This window comes from Emydura macquarii, unplaced genomic scaffold, assembly GCF_026122565.2.
Source record: "Emydura macquarii macquarii isolate MOO-44397 ecotype Brisbane River unplaced genomic scaffold, CSIRO-AGI_Emac_v2 contig_968, whole genome shotgun sequence".
NCBI classification, from domain to species: domain Eukaryota; kingdom Metazoa; phylum Chordata; order Testudines; family Chelidae; genus Emydura; species Emydura macquarii.
In genome coordinates this window covers 5,012,902-5,039,757 of record NW_027131105.1, presented here as the reverse complement: position 1 = coordinate 5,039,757, position 26,856 = coordinate 5,012,902, and the positions used below count along the sequence as shown (strand labels likewise).

General features: G+C 61.6%; 1 protein-coding gene across 1 annotated transcript; it reads left to right on the top strand.

Moving 5' to 3' along the window:
• Nucleotides 1–1,036: 1,036 nt before the first annotated feature.
• Nucleotides 1,037–26,698, top strand: PCNX3 (pecanex 3). Its single transcript, XM_067543913.1, has 35 exons — nucleotides 1,037–1,432; nucleotides 3,646–3,842; nucleotides 4,169–4,274; nucleotides 4,883–4,922; nucleotides 5,656–5,751; nucleotides 6,147–7,526; nucleotides 7,917–8,046; nucleotides 8,375–8,544; nucleotides 9,038–9,134; nucleotides 9,564–9,699; nucleotides 10,078–10,238; nucleotides 10,648–10,801; nucleotides 11,778–11,810; nucleotides 12,258–12,429; nucleotides 12,730–12,840; nucleotides 13,180–13,271; nucleotides 13,584–13,693; nucleotides 13,981–14,086; nucleotides 14,508–14,600; nucleotides 15,163–15,313; nucleotides 15,843–15,990; nucleotides 16,551–16,728; nucleotides 17,216–17,324; nucleotides 17,758–17,887; nucleotides 18,199–18,257; nucleotides 18,575–18,790; nucleotides 19,090–19,343; nucleotides 19,750–19,980; nucleotides 20,263–20,366; nucleotides 22,048–22,195; nucleotides 22,618–22,848; nucleotides 22,988–23,262; nucleotides 23,439–23,647; nucleotides 24,044–24,438; nucleotides 24,936–26,698. Exons 1-35 carry the CDS (start codon nucleotides 1,280–1,282, stop codon nucleotides 25,119–25,121), a joined length of 6,561 nt encoding a protein of 2,186 aa, XP_067400014.1. The 5' UTR covers nucleotides 1,037–1,279; the 3' UTR covers nucleotides 25,122–26,698.
• The last annotated feature ends 158 nt before the right edge of the window (nucleotides 26,699–26,856 follow it).

The window sequence follows — 26,856 nt, the reverse complement described above, 5'->3', positions numbered from 1 at the left end:
GCTCCTTTAAGAACCGGATTGGGAGGGAGAATGGCGGAGATAAAATCTACTACGCATGCGTGAAAGCAGTTCCCGGAAATCTGCGCATGTGCACTGGGAAATTTTCCCATTGGGCCGGGATGCGCATGCGTATAGAGGAAACCTTTCGGTGCATGCGCAGTGATGTTTCAGCCGTCAGCGGTTTCTCAGTTGACCCGGGCGTCTTCACTTCCGCTTCCTGGCTCTGTGTGTATGGGGGGGAGGTGATTGACGCATGCGCACTGCTGCTGCCGCTGCTCCTGCTGCTCCCGGGGCTCCTCTTCCGGCCTCCCCAGTTTCTAGTTGGGTTAAGGCGCCGCGGCCGCGTGCCCCCTCCGCTCAGGGTCCCGGGCTGACCTCTGACCCCGGAAGTGAACAAGACCTAACCCCCCCCTCTTCCTGGGTGCTTGGTGGGCGCCGCTCGGGCTGGCTCCGACCCTCCCACCCTCGGGTTCCCCCGGCTGCCTGGGCTCTTCGCCCCTGGGGTTCCCCACCGCTGGCCCTACCTAGGCCCCTGCTTGCCTGGGCTCTCCTGCCCCCCATCCCTCCTGCCTGGGTCCCCATCTGCCTGCCCCCCGGCCCTGCCCCCCGGCCCTGCCCCCCACTGCGCCTGCTGCCCCCTGCCCGGTGTCCTCCCATCACACTGGCAGCCCCTCCTGAGGGGTCCCCCTCACCACTGGCCACTCCCCTTCCTGGGGTGTTCAGCCACTGAGCCCCCTCTCCCCTGGGGCCCCCATCTGCTGGGCTGCTGTTCAGTGGCAACAAGGCAGGCGTCCCTCTCCTATGTCCCCAGTTGGTCCCACCTCTAATTGAGCCTGCAGTCCCTGCCATTGGAGAGTGAGCTCCCACCCTCCCTCTCTCCTTACACCCCCCTCCACTGTTTAATTCTAATTTCCTTGTGACAGTGGAGACCACCCCTCCCCAGCAATCATAATGGCATGAGCGGAGGGGGGGGTGAATGTGGAGGGAGGGGGCGGCTTGTTGCCGGGGAGGGAGAAGAGCAGCCCGGATGGCTAGTGAGACTCCACGGCAGCGGTAGCTGAGGTTCTTATGTGCAGGTGTGTGAGGCGCCCATCCCTGCCAGAGGGCAGCCTGGTTTAACAGGGACAGAGGGGTGGTGTAGTTATTTGGGGTCCCAGCCTGCGGATCATGGGCTTCAAGTTGCCTTGATGAAGGATATTGCAGGTGCAAGCTTGGCAGTCGCGTTCCCTGAGCAGGAGGAACGGGCGGAGGGGGAGGAGGAAGAGGCACCGCCGTGGCCATGGGCTCACAGGTGTTACAGATCCTGCGCCAGGGTGTCTGGGCCTCGCTGACGGGCGGCTGGTTCTTCGATCCCCACCAGAGCACCTTCTCCAACTGCTTCCACCTCTATACCTGGATTTTCCTGCTCACCTTCCCTTTCCTGCTCTACATGGTGAGTTCATGTCAGGCCCCACCTGACACTAGTGCCAATCGTGCACATCACTCTTGGTAAACTGAGGTGTGGGGCCATGGCACTGATGCCCCAGCCTGGGGTCCTGAGACACCTGATCTTACATTCATGCCCTTGCATGATTTAGCATGTGTATTTCAGTAGTGCTTAGAGCTCTGGCTGAGATCAGGACCACTGTTCTGGCTGCTGCAAAGACACCCCCCAACTGAGGTCACTCCTTGCCCCATTTGTGCCAGGTGCTGCATAGACAGGCAGTGAGAGACTGTCCCTGCCCTGAAGAGCTCCCAGTCTAAGTAGGCAAAGGGTGGGAGGGGAAATAGAGGCACCAAGCAGTGAAGGATGTGGCCCAAGGTCACTGCATAGGTCAGTGGCAGAGCTGGGAGTAGTACTTGTGTCTTTCTCACTTGGCGTCCCTGGCCCTGCTTTGTGCTGTGCTGTTGCTGTGTAACCCGAGGGACAGATCCCCAGAGCTAGCTCTCACCTGGAGATGGGAGCTCCCCTTGCTGAAGAACTTGGCATGGAAATGAGAAACAGTGTGAAGGACTCTAGGGGAGATGGGGCTCTCTGTCCTGTGTTGTCATTGGGGGCCCCAGGGTGCTGAGCCTTTGGCGGAGAGGATGATCAGCATGTTGAGGTTCAGAGAGGGATGGTGGGCTTGTGTGTGAGGGGTTGAAATGGGGTGCAGGATGCCTGTGTTCAGTCCTCTGCCCTGCCTCAGACTGAGTCCCTTCGGGATCTCACTTTCCTTCTCTGTAAAATGGGGAGATGAACCTTTCATTTGCCTGTTTACATTGTGGGCTCTCTGGGGCAAGGGTGGTCTGTCACTGTGTGTCTTCGCAGCTCCTAGCACAACAGAGCTGCAGCCCTCATTTGGGGGGAGGGGGAGTCTGTGCAGTGGTGGGGGCTCCAGTCATGGTTGGGGAGAGAGGTCCGAGCAGCACCCAGTGCGATGGGGGCCCCTCAGTCTCAAGTTGGGGTGGAGTCTGTGCAGCACCTGGAGCTGTGGGGGGCCCCCAGTCTTGGTCAGGGATCCTTGCCCAACCTTTGCCTAGGGCAGTTGAGTGGTCTGTGCTGCGTGAGGGGTGTCCCTGATCTTGGCAAAGAGCAGGCAAGGGGTTCATGCAGTTCCTGGTGTGATGAGGATGCCCAGTTTCAGTCAGGTGCTGGGGTACTCTGAGCACACCTGGTGAGGAAGAGGAGGCTTGATCTTGGTAGCAGTTCCTAGGCACGACCGTAACACAACCAAATAATGACAGGCCTTGCCTGAGCTGCTCTTCTGAGCAATGCCCGAGGCAGTGAAAACCGAGAGAAGCAGAGCAGCCCTGGTACCGGGCCTCCCAGTGCCATTCCCTGCCCTGTACCTGCACTGGTTGAAATAGCCTGGCTGTGCAAAGGGCATTACAAGCTACATTCACTCCCTGCTTCCCCAGCTCTAGCCCAAGGCTGCAGGGGGTGCGTGTGGCAGATGCTGCAGGGGAATGCTTGTAGCCAAAGGGAATGGGGGGATGTTTCGTTAAACTAGTGCGGTTCATGTTGGGGATGGGCGCTGGGGTTCCTGGCGCTGTGGTGTTATGGGTAGTGAATAGTAAACAGCTCCACTTGAGACAAAGAAAACGAAGGTACAGGGTGCACAGTGTCACACCAGGTCGAAGGCAATGCTGGGGATTGAATCCTGGTTTCCAGCCCCCTGCTATTACCCACTAGGCTGCACTGCCCTCCCAGCACCTGTATAAAACCCAGGAGTCATGGGTCTGGTCCTGTGCAGGTCCATGACTGTCCCTTGGAAACTGACAACACTTAAAGCTGCTTGTCGAGATAGTGTTTAACAGAGGTGATGGCAGAGAAAGTGACCCCAACTTCTTTGCCCCATAGCTCTGTTATCAGCTGCCCTGAGGGGCCAGGAGACTTGCTGTAGAACCCATATATTGCATCCAGAAGTGTTACCCAGTAGTTGGAGTGTGTGAGGGGGGGTTGGGAGGCAGGACTCCTGGGTTCTGTTTCTGCCTCTTGCAGTGGAGTGGGGTTCAGTGGTTAGAGGGGAGGAGGAGGGCCTGGCAGGGTTCCTGGTTTAGCCTGACACTGTGTACGATGTTAGCCAAGTCTTTGTCAGAGCCTGAATTTCTGTGTAGCAGGCAAAGTAGGTTGAGGTGCCCTGATTGGTGCTAAAACCGTGCTGTCCTGTCTCTGACTCCTAGGTGCTGCCGCCCAGCATGCTGGTAGCCAGCGTATATTGCGCTGTTATAGCTATCTTCTTCACCACCATCAAGACCATCAATTTTCGGCTGCACACCATGTTCGACGAGGGCGAGATTGTGGAGAAGGGCGGCTCAATGGTGGCTGATGGGGCCAAGGCTGAGGAGGGCACTGCAGGGGATGACAGCAACCTGACCAGGTGGGTCTCCAGCATCTGGGGTGCATGGGGGGAGAGCAGTGAGGTGCAGGGCTGTTTACACCCAGTCCTGAGATGCAACTGCCTCTAGGGTGGGGCATGGGGGCTGTTTGTATAAGGATCCTTCCCATGGCATGGAGATGCAGCTGCTTCTCAGGTTGGCTCATTGGCCTTACCTGAAGCGAGGGGAAGGAGGATACCAGGCATTGGGCCCATCGGGCTGATCCCAGGCAGCAGGTCCTGTTTGCTCTGCATTCCCTCTGTGCTTGTGTTAACTGTGCTCACCCGTCGGTGCATGTCCATGCAGTGCTCCCTCCCTCTCTCTGCAGAGACCCGGGTGGGGGGGTCGAGATGACAGTGTTCCGAAAAGTCAGCTCCACACCCCCGGTGAGGTGCAGCTCCCAGCACTCAGTATTCGGCTTCAACCAAGTCATGGTGAGTACTGGGGGTGCGTGTGTGTGTGTGTGTGTGTTGTGTGTGTCCTCGGGGCTTCCTGTTGCCTTCCTGGGCTGGAGATGCCAACTGGCAGAGCCTCAGCTTGGGAATGCTAGGTTTCTACAACCTTCCCCAGCCTGGGCTGTTGAGGTGTGAGAGAGTGTGAGTGTGGTGGGTGAGGGGTCCATGTACAAACAACAGGTGTGCCTCACCCCAGAGGTGGCTGCATCTCAGTGTTGGGTGTGAGGCGACCTCTGTGTAGTTTGTAAAGTACTTTGGCTCCTGTGGCAGAAGGTGGAGTTGTCTTCCCTCACCCCTGGTGCAATCAGCGAGGTGCCTCGCCCTTCTGCAGCCATTGCTGCAGGCTCTGTGCACACTCAGGCTGGCACATGGATCAGTTACACTTGCATCAGGGTTTGCAGGGGGAGGAGGCTCCCCTGCAGCAGGAAGGCTAGAAAACTTGGTCTGTGCCCCGCAGGCCCCATCGGTGCAGCAGGAGGGCTGGGCGTTGGGCTGTCTGCAATGAAGGACTGTCCTGGGGGCTGGGACATGAGCTGGGCTGGCAGTGGACATTGGCATGTAACCTCCTGACTGATTCCCCCTCCTAGGAGCTGCTGCCCCACTTGGAGGATGCAGGAGCCACGAGAGGTGAGTGGATGGCTGGCTCCCCGCCCCTGGTAGCCCAGCTGGCCCAGAGCAAAGGTTTTGCCCCTTCCTGGCCCATTGGGATGCCTGCTGCACTTTGCAGCTGTGGGAATTGCCCCTCTCCAGGGTGTTCCCTGATTGGGTCTTGCTACTTAATATCCTGCCTAGTAACACTTCTTGTCCCTTCCCTTGGCAACCTGAACCGTAGAGCTGGGGATGGATATTCCATTGACTGAGCTGCATGGACTCCCCTGCCTTGGAGCCAGATTGGAGCTGGAGCGCGCTAGAGGGGAAAGGCCCCATATCCTCTTCCCCAGCCCCAGGCCGTCCCCCCGTCCTAGGGCTGGATTGGAGCCACCACCCCCTAGAGGGGAAAGACCCCATATCACATTCCTTGAGCCATCTAGACCAAAGCTTCCCAAAGTGACTCATACTTATGGGTGCTTGAAAGGGGTCAGGTACCCAAGGGGCTGCAATATCTGTATATTGGGGCCCCTGTAGGTGACTTGAGCCCCCCAGATATCAGGTCCATTGTGGATATTGAAGCCCCACCCCTGACCCTACTGCCTGCGAGGGGAACCTGCTGGTGCCCTAGACAGGTCTCTAGCCAGCGGTGTAACGTGGGGTGATCTGGGCAGTGTGGGGTGTGAAGGGAGCAGGGAGGGCAGGTCTCCCCATGGGATCAGCAGCCCCCACACCCCAGTAATGCTGCCTTCTCTCTCCATTTGCCCTTCAGACATCAAGGAGCTGGTGCGGGAGCAGGGCAGCAATAATGTCATTGTCACCTCAGCCGACCGCGAGCTGCTTAGGCGTGGCTCCCAGGAGAACATCAGTAGGTGCCCTGCATGTGGGGGGGGCTGAAGGGGGGCAAAGCTGTACAGCTTCGGAGGAGCCTGGCTCCCAGGATTCCTGGGGACAAAATGGAATGGGGCAACTCAGCCTCCAATGCAGTGAAGAGCCTGGGAGTCGCACCCAGGAGGGAACTGGGACGGGGACAGTGCGTTACTGTTGTAAAGGGTCTCTGCTCTGAGTGCAGAGTCGGGACTCCTGGGATCTGTCCTAGCTCTGAGAGGGGTAGGGGGCACATGGGTTAGAACAGGGAGGGCTGGGTGTCAAGATTCCTGAGTTCTATCCCCAGCTCCTGGCTCATTAGGTAAGCATGATACCCTGCCTGTGCCTCAGTTTCCCTGTCATGTGCGTAACCCCTGTCGTCTCACTCCCTTGCAGTTGGCGACTCGCAACAGGCTTTTCTCGCTCCAGGGTCCTGGGGCGATGCCCCAGTGTCCCCTCCCAAGGCAGAGCCCCCTTCAGCTGGAAAGAAGCTGCCCCCCTCACTGCCAGCCCAGACGTCCATCCAGAGCACTGACTCCTCTGACCAGTCCCCCCTGGGCATGGGATTGTTGTCGGGGCTGGGGTCGGGGGGCGGTGCCCCGCGTCAACTGCCCGGCAGCTGGCATGCCAGTGAGTCGGAGAGCGCGGGTGATACCCCCCTCAGCCCCTTGATCAAGAGCAGCCTGACTGAGGAACTGAGCCAAAGCTTCCTGAGCCTGGCGCTGCCGGAGCGCACCATCCTGCGCACCAGCAGCCGCAAGGAGAAGCGCCGCTCGGGCACTGACTACAGGCCCCTGGAGGGGCGGGGCGAGCCCGGTGAGGAGCGCCCCTGCAAAGCCGCCTCCTCTGACAGCTGCTTCAGCGGCACCGACAAGGAGACGCCCAGTACCCTGAGCAGCTACCGTAGTGAGAAGACCAACTCCACCCACCTGGACAGCCCCTCGCTGGGGCCGGCTGGGGACGCAGCGCCGGGCCCAGATGCCGGAGTCGTGCCAGATGGCAGCGACACGGACGCCCTGTCGGACAGCGAGCTGCTGCGCTCGCCTGAGCAGGACCTGCTGGGGGAGCTAAGCTTCGCCAGCCACACGGATGACACCCAGAACACCCTGGCCTCGCTGGAGACGGTGCAGGGCGATGTGGAACCCTGGGGGGCCCCGGCCGAGCAGGTGGTGCGGCCCAAGGACCTGGCTTTGCTGCGCCCAGGGCACAAGCCAGGGCGCAGGCGCCCATCCCACAAGCACAGCGGAGGCAGTAGTAGCTTCGACAGCGGGTACCCGCGGGACTATGCTCCCGTGCGTGCCATTCTGGACAGTAAGGCCTACAGCGAGACCTTCTTCGAGGACGAGGACTCAAGTGATGGCAGCGACTTGAGCCATGCCTCCAGCCTGCCCTCCCAGCACAACTACAGCTCCGACACCTCCTCCAGCACCTCCTGCTACTCCCCGGAGGCCGCGCCCCAGCACCCACACCACGCCCCCAAAGCTGAGCCGGCCCCCGAGAGCACCGAGCCCTCCAAGCGCCCGCACTACGCCCAGCGTGCTGCCAGCACGGCCAGCGCCAAGACCCACGCCCGCGTGCTCAGCATGAATGGGGGTGGCGGGGACAGCAAGGCTGCTGCGGCACTCACTGTCTCCAAGTCAGACCTAGAAGCCCGAATCGGGCAGCAGGACGCCTTCCCCCCTCGCCGGCTGGAGTCGGGGGGCAGCACCCGTAGCCAGTCAGCGAACCAACCTGGCTGGAGGGGGGAGCTGCTGGAGGAGGGGGCTGTCGGGGGAGGTGAGCAGCCATGGAAGGACCTGACTCTGACAGCCCAGGGAGCTGGGGTGTGGTGTGACCTGCCTCCCCCCACCTTCCACACATTGCCCCCCAGAGCCCATCTCCCCTGCCTTCCCCCTCCTGCGCCCCGCAGCCCAAGGGCAGAGTGGGGCTCAGCCTCTGTTTCCTATTCAGACCCTGGCTACCCTGCTGAGGGGCAGGGTTGGTGTGATGGGAGCCCCTGGCCCACTAGGAACCAGGTTGAGACCCAGCATGCTCGTCTCACAGATGGGGCTGATTTGTAATCATTATTGACCTGGGACTGGCTCAAAGCCAGCAGCCTCTAGAAGGGGTCCCCTTGGGTGGGGTGCTCTCAGTCCATGGTTACCGACAGCTCTCTCTCCATTGCAGCCACCACAGCTGAGGAAGGGAGTAAGCGGGAGCGGGCGAGCAGCGTCAAGCGCACCCAGGCCATGAGGCGGCGGCACAACGCGGGCAGCAACCCCACGCCCCCATCCTCGGTGATGGGGTCCCCGCCCAGGTGACATCTTGCCCCCGCGAATGAGACACCGACCCCCAGTCCATGCAGACATCTGTTCAGTCCCACCCCAAATGGCCCAGAGTCTGCTAACAACTTAGCCTGGCCCTGCGCCCCAGCCTGGCCAGGGCACCCTGATCCTGACCTGCAGCCCCTGCTATCCCAGCCTTGGGCTCCCCCTTAGCCCTGCTGGAGCCCCTCAGTCCTGACCCGCAGCCCCCTGCTAGCCCAGCCCTGCCACTCCATCTTGCTGACACTGCCTCCCTGCCCTGTGCTCTTGGCTGAGCCTTGGCTGGCGCAGCCTGATGCCCCTGTCTGCCTCTCTCCGCAGCCTGCAGGACTTGCAGCGGGGCCGCGCCTCCTCCCACTCGCGGGCGCTCACGCTGCCTTCGGCCCTGCAGTTCGCCAGCTCCCTGCTGCTGCCGCGTAGCGCCATCCACGAGGCCTGCAACTTCGACGACACCTCCGAGGGCGCCGTGCACTACTTCTATGATGAGAGCGGTGAGGGCAAGATGGGCTGGGGAATTCCCACTGGCCTGCCCATGGCTTGTCCCGCTATCAGGAGCCTTGGGGCTCGCTGTGGATGCTGCCCTGGGCTCCTGCTCCCTCCCCCCACTCTGCCAGTGTCCCTCAAACCTGACCCACAGCTCCCTGCTATCCAAGTCCTGGGGTTCCCCCCAACTCTGCCATGCCCCCCGATCCCAACCCACAGCCCTCTGCTATCCCGGCTCTGGACTGCTGCCAGTATAAATATTCTGCAGTGGGGATGGGGGAGCTGCCCATTCCCCTGGGCACCATCCACCTGACCGGCGGAGGAGCATTCCCCTGCCAAGGGCAGGCTGTCACTTCCACGGGCTCCCCTGGCTGTCGTGGCAGCTGCAGGCAGGGGCTGGTCCTGTCGCTGGTCTGTTCCTTCCCACACCATGGCTGTGGGGTTTCCCCTCCTTGCCTGCTACACAGCCTGGTCTAGCTGGCTCCTTGCCTCGCCCTGCAGGTGTGCGGCGCTCCTACACCTTCGGCCTGGCAGGCGGCGGCTACGAGAACCCGGTAGGGCAGCAGGTCGGTGTGGATCACGTGACCAACAGCGCCTGGTGAGTGACGCCCCCTTCCCCTCCACTTGCCATGGCATGCAGCTCCCTGACCCCACCACCAATGGGTGCCCAGGGAGGGGCAGGGCTCGGGGGAAATCACTAGCAGGGTCTGTGCTGGGCCGGGTCAGCGCCTGGCTGGCAGACCACTGGGAAAGCCTGGGAGCTGCGGAGAGCGGGGCAGGGACCCAGTAGGGGGTGCTTGTACAAGTGGTGCTGTCCCCAGCGTGGCCCTAGGGGCACTGTGCTGCAGGGTGGGGCGCTCTCCCCTTATGGGCAGTGCTGGCCCCAGCGTGGCCCTAGGGGGCGCTGTGCTGCTCATTGCTGCAGCGGCAGTGCTCTGGGTCCAGGACCTGGATCTGTGGTGGGGAGGGGGTGATGGGTTTGCGGGGGGGCTGCTCCCTTCACTCTCTCCCCTTCCTGCCCTCTCAGGGACCGGCACTCGCATTCCTCCAGCTTCAACTCCACCGACGTGCCTGAGGGGACGCCCGCCCTGTCGCTGCTGCAGCCTCGCCCTGTGGTGCTGCAGGGCATGCAGGTGCGCAGGGTTCCCCTGGAGATCCCTGAGGTAAGGGGCGATCTCTTGGGGGGCTCAGCGCCCTGGGAGTTGGGCTGTGAGGGGGGGCCCTGTTTGCAGATTGGAGGGAGGTTTCTTGGGGGGGCTGACCTTACATTTGATCTTGTGAGGGGGCAGGGGCTGTGGGGGGGGGTTCCCGGTTCAGTGTGGATGGGTTGCCCGTGAGAGGGGTGGGGCCTCTGTGGGGTGGGAGCCACCGGTTCATCTTTGGTTGGTTCGCTGCGTGGGCTGGGCCCTTGTCAAGGCAAGGGGTGTGGCTTGCTGGGGGTTCTGGTGCTGCCTGGGGGGCACCCCTCATCATGCAGGGGGTCTATGGGCAGCGTGCCTGCCCCCCACTGAGCCTGCTCCCCCTGGTCCCGTCCCCCCCAGTTTGACCTGCTGGACCAGGAGTCCCTGCATGAGTCTCAGGAGAACACGCTGATGATCGAGGACAAGTCCAAGCCACGGCAGTACTACAAGTATTGGGTGCTGCCCGGGCACTGGATGCGGGTGCGCTATGACCGCCTGGCGCTGCTGGCACTTCTCGACCGGTCAGTTGCTGCCCCTGCCCCCTGCATCAGCCCCACGTGCTCATTCAGCCTGATTACTGGCCTTGCCTGCCCTCCCTTCACTAGCCCCACAGGCCCATCCAGCTTGATTACCGCCACTGGATCAGACCTATGGCCCCATCCGGACCAATTTATTCCTCTTCCCCCCATCGTAACTGGCCCCTTGAGCCTTTCCAGCCTGATTTACAGCCCCCCACTCCCTGATCAACCCTATGGGCCCATGCAGCCTGATTTATCTCCCCCACCCCACCACTGGAACCAGCCCTATCCAAATGGCTGCCTGGGTTAAGGCTGAATAGACTGGGCCCTTGGCAGGATTGGGCGCATGGGGAATCCTCTGGTGCCTGCCCACAGTGGCTGACACTGCCTTGTGCTCTGGGCCTCCCCCCAGGAACCGCCGGGTGATGGAGAACATCTTCGTGGTATCTCTGGGGTCCTTAGTGGCCTTCCTGGGCTACCTGCTGCTGCTGCAGGGCTTCTTCCGCGACATCTGGGTCTTCCAGTTCTGCCTGGTCATCGCCAGCTGCCAGTACTCACTGCTCAAGGTGAGAGCTCACCTGTGCGGCCATGCCCTCCAGGCACCTCCCAGCTTTGCCAGTGCCCCTGACTCCTGACCCACAGTCCCCTACCCCCAGCTCTGCTGGGATCCCTTAATCCTGACCTTCAGCCTCCTGCTGTCCCAGCACGGCTCCTGTGATGGTTCTCGGTGCACCCAGGACTACCCCTGCCTCCATGGGGAGGGGGCTTTGCCTGTGCCTGACTGGTGCCGGCTCCCGGACAGCCCCAGCCTTTCAACCACACATGCTCTCCTCTGGCAGTGCCAACCCTCTCTTCCCCTGGCAGGCCAACAATGGGGCACCCCAGTCCCCCAGCCCCTTGGAATTGTTCCCCTGTAAGATCCAGCCCCTGACACTGGCTGCTCACAGAAATCCCAGCTCCTCAGTCTCTGGCGGGGTGGTGGCCCCATTTCACTTTCCACCCCCTGCTCTGGTGAGCACTTACAACAGAGCAGAGGAAGGTGGATTTACGGAAGGGCAAAGAGAGATCTAGCAATGGGAAAGAGTGGTGGGAATGCAGCCACAATACAGAGCAAAGCCATCAGATGCACACCTGGGTGTCCGCTCACTGATAGCGACCTCTGCTAGTGAGGAAAGGGGTTTTTCCCACAGCTCTGCCGTGTCTCTGGCCTTCCCTTTAGACAGTCACGAACTTGCTAAACCTACCGGGAGAAACATCTCGATGTGTGTGGTGTGGGGATGAGTCCGGATCGGAGCCAGTACCCCCGAGAGGGGGAAGACCCCATGTCCATTCCCCACCCCGCTGAACCAGCCAGGCACCCATCGCCTCCAGGCATCCTAGGTTTGGATCAGTGCCAGCATCCTGAGGACAGAGGCCCCATGTCCCATTCCCCAATGTATGTGAGCCCACACTCAGCCCCTGGGTGGGGCAGGCCTGGCGCTGTGTCTGGATTCCTATTGGGGACACAGGTGTTGCTCAGATCACCTTGATTCTGTTTTTCAGAGTGTCCAGCCTGATGCTGCTTCCCCCATGCATGTAAGTGACCTTCCTGGGGGGCTGCAGGGCTAGCGGGGCATTCTCCCCTTGCAGTAAGTGCTGGCCTCCATTCCCCAGCACTGTGCTACTGGAGCGGGATATTACAGCTCCAGGGAATCATTCTTCTCTAACCAGCCCTGTGCCCCACCCCAGAGGCAGCTGCATCTCAGTGCCAAGTGCAGGATCCCTGTATAAATGGGCCATGAGGTCCTCAAAGGGTTCAGTGTTAGGTCGGTGCCCAGCGCTGCAGCGCTGTGAGACGCCTGAGAGCTGGGGGTTTCTGGGAGTCGGGTGCGGGGCCCATGGAATACCTGGTCTCTCAGCTGTGCCTGGCAGCATGGGGGTCCCTTAGTGCCAGCTGGGAGCTAGGTTGCCCTGTGCTCCTGAGATGTGGGGAGGGCCAGCCCCTTGGCTGCCCCAGTGCCCTGACCCCATGCTGTCTTGCAGGGGCACAACTGGATCATCGCCTACAGTCGGCCCGTCTACTTCTGCGTGGCCTGCGTGCTGATCTGGGTGCTGGACCTGTGCGCCCGGGCTGTGCCCATCCCACCCGTCACCTTCTATGGGCTCACCCTCTTCTCAACAGACTTCTTCTACGGTGCCCGGGACGTCGCCACCGGTGAGTATGGGGCACCACGTCCCTGGACCCTTCTGCAGCGCTCCCCAGCTGCGATAGCGGGTGTTGTCCCTGCCCCCTATCCCCTGCTGCAGCCCCTCCCAGCCAGGGCTAGGAGGGGCTGTGCAGTCCCCCTGGTGAGGAGTTAGGGGGTGCTATGCAGATTTCCCCCAGTCTCCATTCACCAGTGTGAGGGGGGGCTCCCTCTCTAGGCGGGGGGGAGGGGACAGTCCTGCTCTGCAGTGGGAGCTGGGGGGGGGGGGGTCACTGATTTAACCCTCCCATTTGTGATGTCCTTTGCAGTGTTCACCCTCTGCTTCCCTGCTGTCTTCCTCTTTGGGCTCCTGCCCCAGGTCAACACCTGCCTCATGTACCTGCTGGAGCAGGTGGATATGCACATTTTCGGCGGTACAGGTACGGCCCGGATGCCTGGGTTCTGTCCCAGCTCCCCAAGCGGGTTGGGAATTAGTAGTGAGAGCAGGGTGGTTGGGAGCCAGGACTCCTGGGCTCTGTCTCCAGCTCTGGAAGGGGAGAGGGGTCTGGTGGGTTAGAGCAGGGGGCGTTGGGAGCCAGGACTCCTGGGTTCTCTAATTTAGCTGCTGTGTTGCCGGTGCTGTCTGTGTGAGTGCCAGTGCTCGGCAGCAGGTGGTGCTGCAACTTTGGTGTGCTCAGGGCCTGGAGGGGGTGCTGTGGAGGGGGCAACTGGGTGATATCCCCAGGCAACACTGACCCAGTCTCCTCTCTGCTTCCCAGCTGCCACCAGCCCCCTCACCGCCCTCTTCAGTCTCCTGCGCAGCCTGCTTGTCGCTGCCCTCCTCTATGGCTTCTGCCTCGGAGCCATTAAGGTATCTGAGCGTGTGGGGGAGGCGGGTATGGGACATGGGCTTCCCCCTAGAGGCTCCCATCCAGCCCTGGGGGTGGGGTATGGGCCTTTCCCCTCTGGGGGGACCGGTTTCAGCCCAGCCCCAGGGTGTGGGGACTGGCTGGCTCCGGGGGTGGAAGTCTTAGGACTCTGGTGCTTTGTGGGCTGGGCTGTGCTTTAAGGCACGGTGTGATGTGTGGGTGTCAACGGGCCGGGCCAGCCCTGGTGGTGGGTTCTGTGGCTGGGGGCGGTCTCCCTGCACCAGGGCTCACGTTCTCTGCTCTCTCCTTCCCAGACCCCGTGGGGTAACCAGCACGTCCCTGTCCTCTTCTCCGTGTTCTGCGGCCTCCTGGTTGCCCTGACCTACCACCTGAGTCGCCAGAGCAGCGACCCCACAGTGCTGTGGTGTGTACCCAGGGCTGGGGGAGGGCGGGGGGCATCAGCCACTAGGGGGCCCTGGGTTCTATCCCAGCTCTGGAGGCAGGGCTGGGAGTCTGGGAGGACAAAGGTTTGTCCTCTGCCCGTGGAAGGCAGATCTGTCCGTGGGAGGTCTGGGCAGGGGGGGACGCCCTGTCTTGGGGCTGCCAGGCTGGATCCCTTGGAGAGATGCTGAGCTGCTAGGTGCCCCGCACACCCCTCCGTGCTGCTCCTGTGGGGAGGGGACGAAGTCCTATAATCCTCCTGCCTCCTAGGTCCCTGATCCGAACCAAGCTCTTCCCTGAGTTCGAGAACCGAAACGTGGAGAACCCACCAGCAGAGATCCGGGACCCACTGCCCGAGAAACTGCGCAGCTCCCTGGTGAGTGGGGCAGGGCAGATGTCGGGTTATGGGGCACAGAAGGATGCATGTATGGGGGAATGGGGCACATGGCTGAGAGGGGATAGGGCTAGATAACTGGGGAATGGGGTGTAGATGGCTGGATATGTGGGGCAGGGCACAGGGCTGGGAGCACGGTGAGATTTGGGGTTGGGGGTGGAGGACTGCAGGCCTCATGAGGGGGATTGGGGAGAATGGAAGCAGCTGGTGCTTGGATTAATGTGGTTAGCGGAAACACATGGCTGGGGGGCATGAATGGCTGAGGGGTCGCATGGGTGGAGGAGCATGGGGATGGGGACTGGCCGTGGCTGGAGGGGGAAGCCCCTGCATAGCTCTGTGTGGAGGGGGTGCATGTGGGTGGTGGCTTCATCTGCTCCCTCTCAGTCTCCTCCTCCCCCCCCAGCGAGAGATCCTGCACTCGGACCTGGTGATGTGCGTGGTCATCGCAGTGCTCACCTTCGCCATCAGTGCCAGCACTGTCTTCATCGCCCTCAAGGTACCACGCGGGGTGCAGAGGGAGGGAGCTTCCAGGGCGATGGGGGCTCCTTGGGCAGCATGGGGGCATCACAGCTCCTGGTGGGAGGGGGTCTAAGAGGGACAGGCAGAGGGCACCACAGCTCAGAGGGGTCAGGGACAACTGCCAGGTCAGGGGACCCCTTGCTGGCAGCCTCTGCAGAGGCTAACAGCTGAGCAGGCAGCTCAAGGAACCCAGGAATCCTGGTTCCCAGCCCCCCAGCTCTGACCCACCAGACCCCACTGCCCTGGCGGAGCTGGGACAGAACCCAGAAGTCCTGACTTCACACCACCCTGCTTTTCTGAGTAGACCATAGAGGGAGTTACAGCACGCCGGGAGGGGGTGGGAGCCATTGCGGAGAGGCTGTGAGGAGAAAGGGGGGGAGGGGTTGCCGTGTGTGCGCAGCAGCCGGGTTGATGGAGTTGGTGGTGGGGCTGGGGGGTTGTTTGTGGGAGGGAGGCTCTAGGGAGCTGTGTGTGGGGTGGGCTGTTTGAGGGAAGAGCTCTCCCCCCGTCAGGGTACCCTGATCCGTCCGGATGCTCAGTCTGTTCTAGGCTACGTGCTGTACGCCCTGGCTGGGCTGGTTGGGCTGCTCACCCACTACCTGCTGCCCCAGCTCCGCAAGCAGCTGCCTTGGTTCTGCTTCTCGCTGCCTGTGCTGAAGTCGCGCGAGTACAGCCAGTTCGAAGTGCGCAGTAAGTGCTCCCGGGTGAGCCCAGTAAGGGGCCCTCTCCCTTCACCATCAGCGCCGGCCCCAGTGCCCCAGGATGACGGTAGGGGTTGTTGTGCTGCAGAGAGAGGAGTTGGGGGGCTCTTCCGCCATAGTCCTGGCCCCAGTGCCTTAGTGCAGCACTAGTGGGGCCTGCTGTTCTGGAGGTGTCGTCTGTTACGTGAAAGACAAGATCTCAGCGCCGGCAAGGGATCTCTATGTAAACTGCCCCCTGCGCCCCACCCCAGAGGCAGCCGCATCTCAGCATAGGCAAGGGATCCTTGCATAAAACACCCCTGCACTCCACCCCAGAGACAGCATCTCGGCATGGGTGAGAGATCACTGTGTAAAGGGCCCTGTGCTCCAACCCAGAGGTGGCTGCATCTCAGCATGGGTGAGGGATCCCTGCTGCTAGGTGTGGGGGTCATTGAGACTGTCTGTGCATTAGAACCACATGCTCTCCCTATGCTGTTGCTCTCTGATGGGTGGGGGGAGTAATTGCCTGTGCCCTGCAGGTGCCGCCCAGCTGATGTGGTTCGAGAAGCTGTATGCGTGGCTGCAGTGCGTGGAGAAGTACTTCATCTACCCAGCTGTGGTGCTCAATGCCCTGACGGTAGATGCCCACTCGGTCAGCACCCCCCACCAGGACAAGATCTGCATCTAGTAGGTACCGCAGCCCCCTTCCAGGGCTCCACCCCTGGGGCTCCCTGGCTGTGACTCCCCCTAACACTGTTGAGTCACTGCCCTGGAGCGTGTGGGGTCTGTCCCCTGCCCCTCCTCCCAGGGTGCAGCTCCCTGCAGGACACCCTGGCCCAGCCCCTGGGTCCCCCTGCCTCCCACATTCCCTTGGGCTCAATCAGCAAGGCAGGTCCTGGCCCCACCCAGCTCCCCCTGCCAGAGGTGATGCTGTTGAGACCTAGCAGGAAAAGCAATGGGCAGTGAGAACTGGCTACAGCACAGGAAAGGGGGCCTGGGATGGGAGTAACAGGCAGTGAGCTGGGGAGGGGGCGGTAGGCCTAGCAGAAGGAGAGTTTCTAGTCTCCCCCTTCGTGCAGGCAGCTGGGGAAGTAGAAACTCACAATAGAAAAGGGGGGTCTGGAAACTGCTGCTTTTTGGTTAGTTTTTAGCATCCCACTTCTGTCTGTCTAACCAATCTCGGAGGGAAGGCAGGGCTGGGGGTTGCCTGCTCTGGTGCCCCCTCCCATTTTCTCTCTCACCCCCAGCTGTCGTGCACTCCTCATCACCATGGCTGGCATGAAGCTGCTGCGCTGCTCCTTCTGCTGCCCGCCCCAGCAGTACGTGGCACTGGGCTTCACCGTCCTCTTCTTCCACTTCGACTACCAGCGCTACTCGGAGGGCTTCCTCATCGACTATTTCGTAACATCCATCCTCTTCAGCAAGGTGCCCACACACCCCTCGACTTCACCACTGCCCCCGGGCCTTGCGTAACCACCGCGCCCCACATAACCCCTGCGCCCCTGGGCCCTGCGTAACCACCACGCCTGCCACCCCTGGGACTCCTACTCTGCTCCCCAGACCCACAATCCCCTGCTCCCCCTACTCACTGTCCCACAATCCCCTGCACTACCTAGCTGGCACTCACTCCTGGTGGCTTTCCATTGATGTGCAATAGACACCAGAAATGCCCTGCCCAGCAAGATCCTGCAGTCTGAGGATCCCTCAGCATTACAGAGTCTCTCAGAGAGCCTGTGGCAGAGCTGAGGGTAGAACCCAGGCGTCCTGATTTCTAGGCCCCTCCCCTGCTCTAATCCACTAGACCCCAGTCCCCTCCCCTGGCTGGGATAGAGCCCAGGTGTTGTGGCTCCATATGGGTGGGCTGTGCTCTCTGTTGTGTGACACATCTGTTTCTCTCTCTTTTCCCCCCCAGCTGTGGGACCTGCTATACAAGCTTCGCTTTGTGCTCACCTACATTGCTCCCTGGCAGATCACATGGGGCTCAGCCTTCCATGCCTTTGCCCAGCCGTTCGCCGTGCCCCGTATCCTTGGGGAGCTGTCTGGGGGGTGCCCCAAGCTGGAGGGAGGGCTGCATGAGAGTGGTTGGGGGAGCGTGCATGGGGGGAGGGAACTACTGGGGAGGGGTACGAACCAAGGAGTGTTGGGAGGAGGGGAAACACTTTGGGGGTTTATGGGGTAGTGAGGGGCCTGAGGGGGGTATGGGATAATGTAGGGCTAGTGGGGTAATAGTGGGGGAGGCTTGGGTGCTTTTTGTCAGTTTCTAGGCCCACCTCTTTCTGTGTTTTGCACCCTGCTCTCTCCCTCACTGTGGGGAGGATGGGCATATGGCAGGGGCGAGTGGAGGCGTGGGGTGCCAGGGCTCCGCCGTGGTTGTTCAGTGGGGGGGCAGGGGAGAGTCAGGGCAGGCGGCTGGCGTGGGGACTCTGCGTCGGTTGTTGTCTTGACACCCCGCAGACTCAGCCATGCTGTTCGTGCAGGCCGTGCTGTCGGCCCTGTTCTCCACACCGCTCAACCCGCTGCTGGGCAGCGCTGTGTTCATCATGTCGTACGCCCGCCCCGTCAAGTTCTGGGAGCGTGACTACAAGTGAGTGAGAGACGCCCTCCCTCAGCCAGCAGAGCCCACCGCACCCCGTTATTGAAGGGCCCCACCATAGCCAGCCTCCCTTTCTCCCCTTCATGCCCCCCCATTGGGTCAACTACCCCTCCCCCCCACACCTGCTAGGCCAGGCTCTTCCTGCTCCAGGCTGGCCACACCAAGCCACCTTGTGCCAACACAGAGCCTGCAGGCAGCCCCCTTCTGGCCTAGCTGGGAGCTGCTGGGGGCCACCACGGGTGGGGATCCTGGGCCGGGGTCCAATGGCATACCGGGCTAATCTGGTTCTCCTCCTTCCCCAGCACAAAGAGAGTCGACCATTCCAACACCCGCTTGGCCACTCAGCTCGACCGCAACCCAGGTGCGTACCCAGGGTGCCCGCTGAGCCCCACGTCTGCTGTGTGCCCAGGGGCCACGGAGACTGGGTTCCCCACCCTAAAAGGTGGTGACTGCGGGGGGAGAGCACCCCCACGGAAACCCCTGCTGCATCCTGCCCTCTGCAGCACAACGCCTAGCACCACACTGGAGCCTTGGGACCGGCACTGACTGCAAGGGGACGGCACCCCCTGCTGAGTCCCCCGCTCCCTGCAGCACAGCGCCCCCTAGTGCTGCACTGGGGCAGCACTGCCCAAGGGGAGAGCTCCAATCCCACTGTCTCCCATCCCTTTTCTATGCTAGGCGCTGACGACAACAACCTGAACTCGATCTTCTACGAGCACCTGACACGCTCCCTACAGCACACGCTGTGTGGGGACCTGCTGCTGGGCCGCTGGGGCAACTACGCCACCGGTGACTGCTTCATCCTGGCCTCGGACTACCTGAACGCGCTGGTGCACCTCATCGAGATCGGCAACGGCCTTGTCACCTTCCAGCTGCGCGGCCTCGAGTTCCGGGGTGAGAGGCAGGCCCTGGCTGCGGGGCAAGGAGCCCCCAGGGTGGTCGGAGGGGAGCCTTGCGGGTTCTGGCCTGGATAGGACCCTTTTCACAGACCCCACTGACCACCAGCCCTCTCGTGATCTCACTCATACATTCATAGCATGTGCCATGCCTCCATCAGCCCACCCAGCCTGGGATCCCCCGTTCCACCTCCCCATCCCCTGCCAGCCCAGCATCAGTCTGTCTGTTGTAGCCTCATGGCAGTGGGTTGCCCTGAGGGGTCCCCGGCAGCCCCGCTCACCCCCCGCCCTCCACAGGGACATACTGCCAGCAGCGTGAGGTGGAGGCCATCACAGAGGGTGTGGAGGAGGACGAGGGTTGCTGCTGCTGTGAGCCAGGCCATCTGCCCCACATGCTGTCATTCAACGCGGCCTTTGGGCAGCGCTGGCTGGCCTGGGAGGTGGCAGCCACCAAGTACGTGCTGGAGGGGTACAGCATCAGCGACAACAACGCCGCCTCCATGCTGCAGGTCTTCGATCTGCGCAAGATCCTCATCACTTACTATGTCAAGGTGAGGGGCCTGGGAGTGGGGGTGGCACCCAGGGGCAGGGCCTTGAGGATGAGGCCAGGGGCCCAAGGCAGAGCACAGAAGGCAGACGGGGGGTGGGGGAGAATAGGGAGAGGAGGCTTAGGGGCAGGGAAGGTGCAGCTGAAGGGTGGGGGGTGGGGAAACGAGGGGCTGAGGGTTCAGCAAGAGCTAGAGGAAGTGGGGCAGGAGGCAGGGAAGGCTGCAGTGGGGGTGGGGAGAAGGCCAGGAAATGGGACCTGAGCCTTTCCTCTCCAGCAGACGCTGGCCCCAATCTGGCCCCAGGGCGAGGGGCGGCGATTCCTGGAGGTCAGTGCTGCTGCTGGTACCCGGGGGGGCACTCTGTGTGCACGCGTGCTCAGCGGGAGGGTTTAACTCTGTGCCCCGGCAGAGCATCATCTACTATGTGACGTGCTCAGCCAAGCTGGAGGAGTGGCTGGGGAACACGGTGATCCAGGAGGCGCTGCGCCCCTGCACGGCCCCCAGCTACACCGACAGTGACCCCACCTTCAACCTGAACATTGACGAGGACTACGACCCCCGCATGGCCGGCGTCACCCTGTCCTCCTTCTGCAACGTCTACTTGGACTGGATCCAGTACTGCGCCGGCCGCAGGGACAAGGTGGGCATCTGGGTGCCAGGGCCTGCACCCAAGAGCAAAGCGAGCCAGGACACCTGGGATCTGGCCCAACTCTGGGCAGGGAGTGAGGTCTAATGGGTTAGGACATGGGAAGCTGGGAGCCAGGACTCTGGGTGCTAGACCCACCTGGGTTCTATCCTTAGGACATGAGGCAAGTTCTTCGTAGTAGGTTGCGGTCTGTCAGAAGCAGGGGGTGTCATGCTGCATGGGAGGGCTCCTGTTCTCTCCTCCCTCCCCCTCACAGCTACCTCTTTCTCCCTGCAGCCCATGGACAAGGAGTGGAACTCTCCACTGGTCACCCTCTGCTTCGGGCTGTGCATTCTGGGGCGCCGGGCACTGGGCACAGCCTCCCATAGCCTGTCTGCTAGGTGAGACACCCCTTTTATTGCCCCCCTGCCCATGGCCTGTTTGCAAGGGGAGAGAGCCCCTCCCCTGCAGGCAGGCCTGCCCCTCCCCCTCCCCCCCGCCTACCTGCCAGGCAAAGTAATGGAAAAGCTGATGTGGCGTTCATTTAATAGAGAATGGGAGGCTGGGAATATAATTAACGCCAGTCAAAAAGTTCTTGTCAAAGAAATGTGGTTTTGTTCAGTGATGAGCTTGCAGGCTGGGTTGATAGATGCTGTGTAGACGTAATAGACTGTTGTACGACGTTCTGATGAAAACATGAGCAGTAGGCGGTATCAATAAAGCCCACGTTAAATGGCTGAAGCTCTGGCTGACTGACAGCTCTCAGAAAGTCATTGTCAGTGGGGACTCCTCACTCAGTTCTGGCGTTTCTGGTGTGGCCCTGTGGGGGTCAGTTTGAGGCCAGATTTGAGTCAACATTTTCATCAGTGATTCACAGATTCCCAGGCCAGCCAGAACCATTGTGATCATATAGTGAGTCTGACCTTCTGTAGAGCACAGGCCAGAGGACTTCCCCAAAATCATTGCTAGAGCAGTTTTTAGAGGAAGCATCCCATCTTGATTTAAAAGTTGCCAGTGATGAAGAATTCACCACCACCCTTGATAAATTGTTCCAATGACCGTCACTGTAAAAATGTACACCTTTTTTCCAGTCTGAATTTGTCTAGCTTCAGTTTTCAGCTACTGGATCATGTTTGACTTTTCTCTGCTAGATTGAAGCGCCTATTATCAATATTCGGTCCCTCTATAGGTACCTACAGACTGTGATCAAGTCGCCCTTTACCCATCTCTTTGATCAGGAAGTAAATATAAAATCACTGCTGATAAAATCTGTGCATGACACAAAGATGGGTGGAGTGATAAGGACAGGGCTATTGGGATCATTTGGTAAGCTGGGCCCATTCAAACAAACTGTGTTCTAGTACACTCCAAGGCACGTAGGGGTGAGGAATGCAGGCCAGACATCACAGAATTGGGGATGATGCCCTGGGAAAGGAGAGAGGGACCAACAGCTCAACATGTGCTTCCAGCGCAACAGCCTGGCCAAAAAGACCAGTGCAGCCCTTGGGTGTATGAAGAGCGGAATAGTGAGTAGGTGCAGAGAGGGCTTTGACCTCTGACGACGGCATGGATGAGAGCAGGACTTGGGGTACTGGGACTACATGGAAGATGGAGACGGTCCATGCCAGTGGTTGGAGGGCTGGAGAAAACCCCTGCGGTGAGAGAGTGAACGAGCACCATCCGTTTAGTTGATCAAAAAGCCTATGGCGAGGTGACCTGATCACTATAAATACTGTCCTGGGTGAACTCCCTTTAATCGGTGGGCAAAGGCAGGACAAGAACCAGTGGCTAGAAGCTGACCCCAGATGCTTTCCAATGAGAAACAAAATGCGTGTTTGCCAGGGAGGGTGATTGGAACAAACACCCCAGGACTGGGGTGGAGTCTTCATCTCCAGTCCCGGCTGGCTGCCTCCCTGGGATTGGGCTCAGAGCTGCGGTGTCCGGCCTGTGCTGTACAGCGGGGCAGACTAGGTGATCCATGAATCTGTGAGACGCCCCCCGCCCCACTGGCAAGACCCACCTGCAGCCTGGTGACCAGATCTCCCTCCCCCCGCCCCCCGCTGAGCTGTGCTGTCCCCACAGCCTGGAGCCCTTTCTGTATGGCCTGCACGCCCTCTTCAAGGGCGACTTCCGCATCACCTCGCCCCGCGATGAGTGGGTCTTCGCCGACATGGACCTGCTGCATCGTGTGGTAGCGCCCGGCGTCCGCATGTCACTCAAGCTGCACCAGGTACTGCCCCCGCCCACAGGCCCCGCTCCTGGGCAGCTGGGTAGTGGGCTCCCCGCCTCGGAAACAGGCAGGGTGAGCCCTAAGGGCCACGCCCAGCAGGAGCAAGAGGGAAGAAGGGAAGGCTTGTCCTGTCACTCGCCTGCCTGCCTGCAAACTCAGCCTAGGGCATGGGTGAGAGAGGGGATGGCCTCTGGGGGAGAAGGAGGAATGGCTGGGGGAGAAGGGATGGCCTGTGGGGTGGTACCTGGCTAGGGGGGAGGGGATGGCGGGGGGCCGGCCTGCTGGGCAGGGAGGGAGGAAGGGATGTTTCAGAGGGGTGGGGTAACCCGTTAGCTTGCTGAGGGAGGGGTGACGATCCTGGAGACGAAGGGTCAGAGGGTCGTGCCCCCATCTCTCTGACCCTCCCCCTCCTGTGCACCCAGGACCATTTCACGTCCCCTGACGAGTACGAGGACCCAGCCGTGCTGTACGATGCCATCATGGCCAACGAGGAGAAGATGGTGATCTCGCATGAGGGCGACCCGGCCTGGCGCAGCGCCATCCTCGCCAACACGCCGGCCCTGCTGGCGCTGCGCCACGTCATGGACGACGCTAGCGACGAGTACAAGATCATCATGCTCAACAAGCGCTACCTGAGCTTCCGTGTCATCAAGGTGAGACTCCCACCCTCCCACGACCCTGCCGGAGCCCTGGCTCCCAGCCCGCCTGTGCTAACCACTGGACCTCGCTCCCTGCGCAGAGCTGGGGCTAGAGCCCCGACTCCCCCTTACCCCATTTTCTCACCCTGGCCAGGTGAACCGGGAGTGTGTGCGGGGGCTGTGGGCCGGGCAGCAGCAGGAGCTGGTGTTCCTGCGGAACCGCAACCCGGAGCGGGGCAGCATCCAGAACGCCAAGCAGGCGCTGCGCAACATGATCAACTCGTCCTGTGACCAGCCCATCGGCTACCCCATCTACGTGTCGCCCCTCACCACCTCCTACGCTAGCAGCCACCCCCAACTGCGCTCCCTCTGGGGTGGCCCCATCAGCCTGCACAACATCTCTGCCTGGCTCATCAGCAGCTGGGAGCGGTGAGTGTTGTGGAGCGCCCCCTGCTGAGAGAGGGCAGGGCTGGAGTAGCCAAGAGCTCACCCCAGCCAGGGCTCCCGCCCTGCTGCCTATGGCGCCCCTGCTGGAGAGGTCAGCTGGCTAGCCAGGACGCAGTGCTCTCCATGCGCTGAAGCCCCCATCCCTCATCTCCCCACAGGCTACAGAAGGGCTGTGGCGCCGGGTGCAACAGTGGTGGGAACATTGAGGACTCGGACTGTGGCGGAGGCTCTTCGTCCATCAGCAACAACCCTGCAGGGCATGGGCAGCAGGGCAGTAGCGCCCCAGGCGGGCCGAGCATGGGCATAGCCACCCCGGGGGCTTCAAACCCCCAGGAGCCGCCCGTCACTACTGCCCAGCCTCAGGCAGGTATGGAGATCAGCAGCAAACCTGCCTGCTCTGGGAGGGGAGTGGGGTGTAGGGGGGCTGGGAGCCAGGATTCCTGGGGTTCCTCCCCTGTTCTGGTGGCGGAGGGGAGTCTAGTGGGTTAGCTCAGGTGTGGGGGACTCCTGCATTCTAGCCCCTTCTCTGCCCCTCCCTGGATAAGAACTGTCTGGCTGCTGGCACAGGTAAGGCCCAGCTGTGCAGTGCTGGGGGCCGTTTTGGAGGCCATGTGGCAGGTGGGATGTGATGGGGGCACCAGGCTCTCTCACTGAGGACTGGGAGCTGGAGCAGTGGAAGGGGCAGGTGCTAGTGCCATGGGTGGGCACTAGGGTGAGGCTGTGTCTGGGCCATCCCAGCTCTAACCTTCCCGTCTCCCCACAGGCCCAGAGCAGAGCCTTCCGCTGGGCCAGAACTGGCTGGTGCGGCCAGTGCCAGGGAGCCAGGTGGAGAGCCGGCGTGACGTCCCCCCCGCCGCCCCCTGGGTGCCTGCCCAGCGCCTCTCGGGCAGCCAGCTGTCCTGCACCAGTTCCATGGCCTCCATGGCCTCACAGCTGGAGGGTGCAGGGCCAGGCCGGGCCCTCCCGCTGCCCCTGCGCCCGGCACTTGGCACCTCGGCCACCTTTGCCTACGAGGGGCTGTGTGGAAAATGGAGCCTGCCTGGCCGCAAGGGGCTCAATGGGCTGACAGGGGGCGAGGGAGACGCCTCCCCAGGGACCCCTGTCAACACCAGTGCCACCCAGAGCACACCCCCCCGGGGAGCCAGCATCAGAGCACAGGTGAGACTGGGCCCCCCCAAACCTCAGCCCCCCACCCTGTCCTCCCAGGGGCGACCCTGGCTCCCTCCTCCACCCCATGTGCCCTAAGGAGAACTGCCTTTCATTCCCCTCACTCCCACACTCGGCACCACGGGGATGGCTGTCCCCACCCCCCTGCCTTAGGGGCTGTGCCCATTCCATATCAGGCATAGCTGTTTCATTGTGCGTGGGGGGTCACTCCTGGATACACCGTGCCCCCCCCCCCCCCCAACAGGTGGTTCAGGCCAGCTCCAGCAGATCCGCTTAGCGCTAATGGAAAGCCCTTAAGCTGGCTTGGGGTGCCTGTGTGAGGCCCCTGCCCACGCGAGAGGCCATTTGAAGGGCACGTGGGATTAGCTGCAGCTCCGATGTTCCCCGCCTGCACCTCATGGAGCCCCATCCCAGCCTGTCCCACACCCCCCCCCCCCCCCAGTGTCCCCTCCAGCTAGCCTGTAACCCATCTCTTTCTTTGCCCACAGCCCGCTGCGTCCCCTGAGCCAGGCCCCCTCGCCGACACCACGGACGCCGACTCTCCCCAGCAGTGCCCCCCACTGGCAGAGCCAGAGCAGCAGCCGCCCGGCCCCGGCGCCCCCCCACCGGAGTGGGGCCGGCAGCGGGAGAAGGAGAGCCCCGCCGCCCAGCCACTCCTGGAGCACCAGTACTGAGGGGGGCCAGTGGGAGCAGCTGTTGTCCCCCCCCCCCATCGATACCAATGGGCTGGTCCCGTCACAGTCCCGTCCCCTCCCCACTTCAGGACCCTGGACAGCAATAAGGGGGCCAGTGGCGGCTCCACCTGACCCTGCTTCCCCCCCACCAGACTCCAGAGGGGACCCCATGGACAACAGTACTGTCCCCCATAGTGGGGGAGGGGCAGGTAGGGGTCCCCTCCACCAGAGACTCAACTGCCCCTCGTTCTCAGTACTGCTCCCCCAGCAGTGTATTTAAGGAGGGGTGGGGGGAGCCAACTGAATAACACTATTTTTGATTTTTTTTTTTTTTTGAGGGTTTATTTTTCTCTGATCCTGGATTTTTGGTTGATACAAAAAATTAAAAAAATTCCAAAAAAAAAAAAAAAAAAAGGCAAAACCCTGCACTCCCCAGACATGCACCCCCTAACCACTGGTGGGGGAGGGGCTGGATTCCTGGGTTCTGTCCCCAGTGCTGGGAGGTGTGGGGCGTGTCTAGAGCATTAGAGTGGAGGCAGGTTTGGAGTTCGGACTTTTGGGTTCTGTCCCAGCACAGGGAGGGGGTCGAGTGGGCTAGAGTGGGGCTAGGCTTGGCGTCAGGACTCCTGGGTTCTATCATGGGAAGGAGGTGGGGGGGGGGGTCCCAGTGGGTCACAGCAGGAGCGGCTGCAGTAGGACACCTGGGTTCCAATCTCGCCTTTGGCACCTCTGCTTCAGTTTCCTCCTCTGTCCACTGCTGCCACTAACACTTTGCCCCCACAGGGGGTCCCTTTCCGGGTGCTCACGGGGGAGGGATGGTTTCAGCCCCTGCCCTCCCCATGTCTCTTCCCATGGAGTTACACCCCCCAGCCGGGCCTGCTCTGCAGGAGTCGGAGATGCCTCCACCAACCAGCCCAGCCGCCAGCTGTGCTTCTGCAGAGAAATGGGGCAGCCCCCTCCTTCCCCTTCCTCATCCACCTTGCTTGCCTCAGAGGGGAGCCAGTCCTACAGGGGGCTGGGGCTTCCTGGGCAGCCCCCGGCTGTTGGGGAAGCACACAGTTCTTAGCCAGGGGGATGCTGCAAGGCTGTTGTGGGGTGGGCCTGAGGAGGAGGGGTTCTCCCCCAATGACAGGGGGCTGGCCCAAGGCTGGTTCCTGTGTGGGCCAGGGACCCCTTGGCAGGTGAGAGGCTGGTGTCCATCTGGGCCCCCCTCAAACCCACTGTCTTGCCTGGGAAGGGGCAATTGGTGGCAGAAGTGGGAATTACAGGTGGGGGGGCAGTTTAGCTGGCTGTATCTGCTGATGGGTACACTACCCTCACCCCAAATATTCTGAGCCTACAGGCCCCCTGAAATGCTGCAGCCCCCCATCCTCTCTGTGTATGGGGGAGGGTCTCTTCACGGGGGTCTGTGCCTGCTGATGGGGACCAGGAGCAAAGGACCTGGCCCTGTCCTGAGACACCAAAGCAGGGCACCCCTCCTATGCTTGTCTGGCCCCCCCATCCCGTCCCTCGGTTTGTCTGTCCTTCCCAGGTTGCTCTGTCTGCCCATCTTCCAGTACCCAGGCTGACGAGTCAGTTGGTCTTCCCCCAGCCATCTGTCTGTCTGCCCCCTCCCTACCCAATCTCTTGCTCTGCGCTCACACGGCTGGTATCGCACCCCACGTCTGTCCGTCTGTCCTTCCCACCCCCCCACCCCCAATCCCTGTCAGTAGATCCGTTCCCACCCCCGCGTCTG